The 6,000-nt window shown below is 42.4% G+C and overlaps 1 protein-coding gene across 1 annotated transcript in view; it reads left to right on the forward strand.

Moving 5' to 3' along the window:
• VWC2L (von Willebrand factor C domain containing 2 like) overlaps window positions 1-4,202 on the forward strand; it is a 178,620-nt gene extending 174,418 nt beyond the window's left edge. The window contains exon 4 of the mRNA XM_081583032.1: window positions 3,837-4,202. Within this exon, the coding sequence (XP_081439158.1) occupies window positions 3,837-3,985 (149 nt within the window). The 3' untranslated portion in view covers window positions 3,986-4,202. The remainder of the gene's footprint in view (window positions 1-3,836) is intronic.
• Window positions 4,203-6,000: the final 1,798 nt, after the last annotated feature.

The raw sequence follows: 6,000 nt of genomic DNA on the forward strand, positions 1-6,000 counted from the left end.
CTCTACACACACACACACACACACACACAGTTAAGATTCTACTGACAGATTTCCAAATCCTTTCATGAAGTTGGGAAAACTCTTTCTAGATAATATTCTACCTTTCTACTTGTTCTGTTTCATGGAATTCTTTGTTTTGGAACCACTGTTTAGAAAAAAATATTTTCCTGTCTGGCAAAGTATACAATCAGGGTGTATACAATTAGGGTGAAAACAGCTGGTTAGATATCAGGAAGTGGAGAAAGAGAAACTACTGGCTCCTCTGGGCTGGTTCTGGGAAACCAGGAATTAGAGTCCATCTAGTTTATCTTCTGAAGCATGTGTGGCTATGGTGAGACCCTATCCACCCAAGAACCAGCAAGACTGAGAGCGGCCTGTCAATAGCAGCCATGGGAAAACCAGCTACATACTGAAAATATCTCTTTCCCAAGTTCTCTAATAACAGAAAAAATTCATGATTTAGTGCAGAATTTTTCCAGGGAGGTGTAGTCCCAAAGACAGTTCAATCTATCAAACCATAACCTAAATCCTAAGACTTAAAATTGATACAGTGACCCTTAAGTAATCAGCAATTAAGATGGCCAAGAGCTTTTAACCATAGCATCTTAACAAGGAGCACACTCCTGGGTGAGGACACAGAGTTTGCTAAACCATTTAATTATCAGTGTGGATCCAGTATATCCCTCCTACTCTCACGGACTCTTCACACCCAGGCACACACCCCAAGAATCTGTCCACCTGAGTGAAGGAAAGGCACAGGTATACAAACACCGCTGGTGAGCACATGCACGATTGAGCTCCAAGAGCTCTGAAATCAGGGCGATTAAACCTGTGGCATATTAAACAGTTCTGGGTGAGAAATAATGTAATAATTACCATTTTTAGAAAAGCAAGTTTCCGATTATGAAATGAACTACAGATCAGCCCTGATTTCATTTACTTCATAGTAAAGATCGTCTCATAAATTCTTATCAAGTGGTAAGAAAGTGAAAGTAGGGCACTGATGTTGATGTGTGTTGCCATGTTACTCTCTAGTGCTTATGGCAAGTGGCCAGTAATGTTGGGTGAATAAATCACTAGTTGACACAACTCAGTGCTCTCTTTATTGAAATATGTACGTCAGAGGTTTACACCAAATCATTTCTAGGAAAGAGCAATTTGTACTACCCCACTATAATTCATTGCACCTGGGAAGCAATCTTTATCCCATTTGAATGTGAGAAATAATATCACCCATACTGAACACTGGCATTTTTACACTGGGAGGGTTAAAAGAAAACAAAAATTAGAAAGAGTGAAAATAAAAGGAAAGTAAGGGAAAGATGCAAATCATGCAAAGATGGGCTCGATAAAGGACAGAAATGGTATGGACCTAACAGAAGCAGAAGATATTAAGAAGAGGTGGCAAGAATACACAGAAGAACTGTACAAAAAAGATCTTCCCGACCCAGATAATCACGATGGTGTGATCACTCACCTAGAGCCAGACATCCTGGAATGTGAAGTCAAGTGGGCCTTAGAAAGCATCACTACGAACAAAGCTAGTGGAGGTGATGGAATTCCAGTGGAACTATTTCAAATCCTCAAAGATGATGCTGTGAAAGTGCTGCACTCGATATGCCAGCAAATTTGGAAAACTCAGCAGTGGCCACAGGACTGGAAAAGGTCAGTTTTCGTTCCAATCCCAAAGAAAGGCAATGCCAAAGATTGCTCAAACTAACGCACAATTGCACTCATCTCACATGCTAGCAAAGTAATGCTTAAAATTCTCCAAGCCAGGCTTCAGCAATACATGAACCGTGAACTTCCAGATGTTCAAGCTGGTTTTAGAAAAGGCAGAGGAACCAGAGATCCAATTGCCAATATCCGCTGGATCATCGAAAAAGCAAGAGAGTTCCAGAAAAACATCTATTTCTGCTTTATTGACTATGCCAAAGCCTTTGACTGTGTGGATCACAATAAACTGTGGAAAATTCTGAAAGAGATGGGAACACAAGACCATCTGACCTGTCTCTTGAGAAACCTCTTTGCAGGTCAGGAAGCAACAGTTAGAACTGGACATGGAACAACAGACTGGTTTCAAATAGGAAAAGGAGTACGTCAAGGCTGTATATTGTCACCCTGCTTATTTAACTTCTATGCAGAGTACATCATGAGAAATGCTTGGCTGGAAGAAACACAAGCTGGAATCAAGATTGCCGGGAGAAATATCAATAACCTCAGATATGGAGGTGACACCACCCTTATGGCAGAAAGTGAAGAAGAGCTAAAGAGCCTCTTGATGAAGGTGAAGGAGGAGAGTGAAAAAGTTGGCTTAAAGCTCAACATTCAGAAAACTAAGATCATGGCATCTGGTCCCATCACTCCATGGGAAATAGATGGGGAAACAGTGGAAACAGTGTCAGACTTTACTTTTTTGGGCTCCAGAATCACTGCTGATGGTGACTGCAGCCATGAAATTAAAAGACGCTTACTCCTTGGAAGGAAGGTTATGGCCAACCTAGATAGCATGTTTAAAAGCAGAGACATTACTTTGCCAACAAAGATCTGTCTAGTCAAGGCTATGGTTTTTCCGTTGGTCATGTATGGATGTGAGAGTTGGACGGTGAAGAAAGCTGAGCGCCGCAGAATTGATGCTTTTGAACTGTGGTGTTGGAGAAGACTCTTGAGAGTCCCTTGGACTGCAAGGAGATCCAATCAATCCATCCTAAAAGAGATCAATCCTGGGTGTTCATTGGAAGGTTTGATGTTGAAGCTGAAGCTCCAATACTTTGGCCACCTCATGCGAAGGGTTGACTCATTGGAAAAGACCCTAATGCTGGGTAGGATTGGGGGCGGGAGGAGAAGGGGACGACAGAGGATGAGATGGTTGGAGGGCATCACCGACTCGATGGACATGGGTTTGGGTAGACTCCGTGAGTTGGTGATGGACAGAGAGGCCTGGTGTGCTGCAATTCATGGGGTCGCAGAGAGTCGGACACGACTGAGCGACTGAAATGAACTGAACTGAACTGAACTGAAGGGAAAGGGGAGAAAAACAAGAAGTTAAAAAAAGATTGGTGAATTTTAAACACATTTATCTAAACAACCAAGTGACATTTTGAGCAAAGCTTTTCTGAATCTGCAAAAGTAAAATTCCTGCTGACTTTAAAAGCCAACCCTTTGAGTCATTCTCTAAAAAAAAAATATTAGATAGCCAGCAGATTAAAAGAACTCCTTTTATAAAAATCAAATGAACCTCTAACAAAGTTTGTTTGGGACATGAATAAATCATCTGGTCATGCATTATTCATTATTATCAAGAAACAAGCTGGGGATTCCAGGAACTGGGCTCGGGGAGGTGCTGAAACCAGGGAATGAGCAAGTTCACTGTCTCATACCTACTATGGGAAGGGAAAGGCCAGGCCATGGGCACAGACAATGATGCTGACCATGCTAGACCCTCATTCAGGTTTCAGGGGACACTCTGGCAGTCTTAACACTCAGAGAATAAAGCAAATAGACTTTAATCCATATCTTACTTTAGAAAAATGCATGTACTCGGTAATAGATATTAAGACTTTTTTTCTTTTTTGAGTATTGGTACTTTTTTTTTTTGAATGCATGACACATATGCGGAATAAGAGCTCTATGCAAAAGACAGCAGAAGTTAAAAGCTTGCATTTAAGGGAGATGACTAGACAATTCCTTAAAGATGCGCTGGTAAGAGTAGTCTGAACTACTCATTCATGGCTTTGGGGATTGGATTCTTTTTTTTTTAAACTGGGTGGGAGAGGGACGAAAAAAAAGGAGTCTCTCAGACCTAGTCAACTAATCAGCTTATATATGTGTTTCAGGTCCAAACTGCTTTGCAGGAACGACGATCATTCCGGCTGGCATTGAAGTGAAAGTGGATGAATGTAACATCTGTCACTGTCACAACGGGGACTGGTGGAAGCCTGCTCAGTGTTCAAAACGTGAATGCCAAGGCAAGCAGACTGTGTAGAACCGATTCCCACCTGACGACGAGCTCTTAGGAAATGAGGCTATGGCTTCCAGACGGCACATGTTCAAAACAAGACAAAACAAACAAACTCCTGCCAGCTACAACAGGGTCACCAGCAAAACCTTTTAGGGTTGACAAAAGTGAATATTTTACTAAGAGGAAATTTCTCTCTTTCTTTCTTGCTATACAAAATATACATAGTATACAGCTATTGAAACCGCTTTTGTAATTATCGTTGCTTGATGGTGACTTGACCACTGGATTTCTGGAACAAAAAGAAAGAAATAGCCTTGAACAGGCTTCTTCTATGGTGACACCTCTGGCCTGCCAGCTCACCATCTACCGACTTACTCCAGTTTTACTCTTCTGTAAACATGGCATTTTTCTCTGGTAGTAATTTCTTTTTTCCTCTTTAGAGTCTAAGGGGCCAGATTTAACTGCACAGGAAGGTTTTGAGTTGTGTTAACCTTCCGGAAAGCAGTGTCAGGGTAAGGACCCTTCCTGATTAGGAAGATGCAAAAACATTCAGCCAGTCACTCCCCTTGAGTGAATCTTGCCCTGCAGGGGAGAAGAGAGAGGTGCACTGAGAGAGTCCACTGCTGGGCTGGGTGGGGAACTGGTGCTTCGAGCATTATGTGATGGCTCACAATTCGATTCTTACAACCCACACATTTCATTCACAAAACCTTGAAACTGCCAATCAAAAACTAATATGTGAAGAATACCATGAGCTTGACTAAAGAATCCAAAGGGAGATAGGTATCCAAAACTGCAGCATTAAACACTAGGCTTTCTCATGATGTTGAATTTAAGTTCAGCTTATAACAAAACACACTCTAAACCCCCTCTGTCACCTGGCACGATAAATACCAGAACCAGGGTGAACAGCCCCACTGTGAATCTGAAGCCTTCTGAACACTTCTGGCTCTTGAGTTCAGATCTGGCTGAAAGCCAGTACTTGTATGCAGGCAGTTTTTCTAGTTCAGGACTGTGTTTGCCATGTTATACCAATGACCACTCAGCCCTCTAAAACACAGATTCAGGACACTCTTTCCACCTTAAGTGCTGATTTAAATTAAAGATTAGGGTAGAGTGGGTCTTGCACAATACAATTCCATTTGTTGAACATTTTTTTAAAATGTATATATTAGATACTAAGCAATTAAAGTGAAACTTTGAAGAGTCTCAAGGTTGCCCTAGCAATGCTGCTAGTATAGTAACAGGAAAATAAATAAATAAAACACACAGGGTATCTGATGCCACCTCGATTCAAGTGCAAACTGAGCAATTCTGAAACCACACAGCGTAGCTAGTTGCTTATTTCACTCTCCTGTGTTGAAAACCCTGGCACAGATCTGGTAGGGTCCTTGAGGAACCTTGAAGGTTATCTTCATTATTGATGTTCTGTCCTTTTCTGCTCCCACCCCTACCTGGGCTTGACCATAACTCCAGCAGAATGTTGCCTTCCTGGGCAAGGTTTCTCAACCTCAGCACTCTTGACATTTGGGGCCAGACAATTAATTGTCACTGGGAGCTGTCCTGTGCATTTTTTATGATGTTGAGCAGCATTCTTGTCTTCTATCCACTCAATGCCAAGAGCAGCGCCCCTAACTGTCATAACAGAATGTCTCTGAACATTGTCAAATGTCCCCAAGGTGTAAGGGAGGGGGCAGGATTTCACCTGGTTGAGAACCAGTGGTCTAGAATAATCAGTAGAGAGTGGTTTTCTGCCAGGCAAGATCTGGCTGTGAGTGTGGCTCTGGGGAGCCTCCGAGCCCTTGGGGACAGGCAGGATCAGAAGCCCTGAGATCCAAAGGGAGTGAGGCCTCACCATCACACAGTCACAGGTCTGCCCTCTGGGCATACATCTCTTTCATCTCACCCACTGGGTTTTCCTTTAAAATTGCCAAGCCTCTCCTCCCTGGAAGCACTTCCCATCATCAAGAAAGAACTGTCATTTCCAAAATTAATGTGTTGACAAGTTGGACCTGACACTTCGCACGCACACTGCACTT

This window comes from Giraffa tippelskirchi, chromosome 3 (genome assembly GCF_054371585.1).
Source record: "Giraffa tippelskirchi isolate mGirTip1 chromosome 3, T2T-mGirTip1v1.2.pri, whole genome shotgun sequence".
In the NCBI taxonomy this organism is placed as follows: domain Eukaryota; kingdom Metazoa; phylum Chordata; class Mammalia; order Artiodactyla; family Giraffidae; genus Giraffa; species Giraffa tippelskirchi.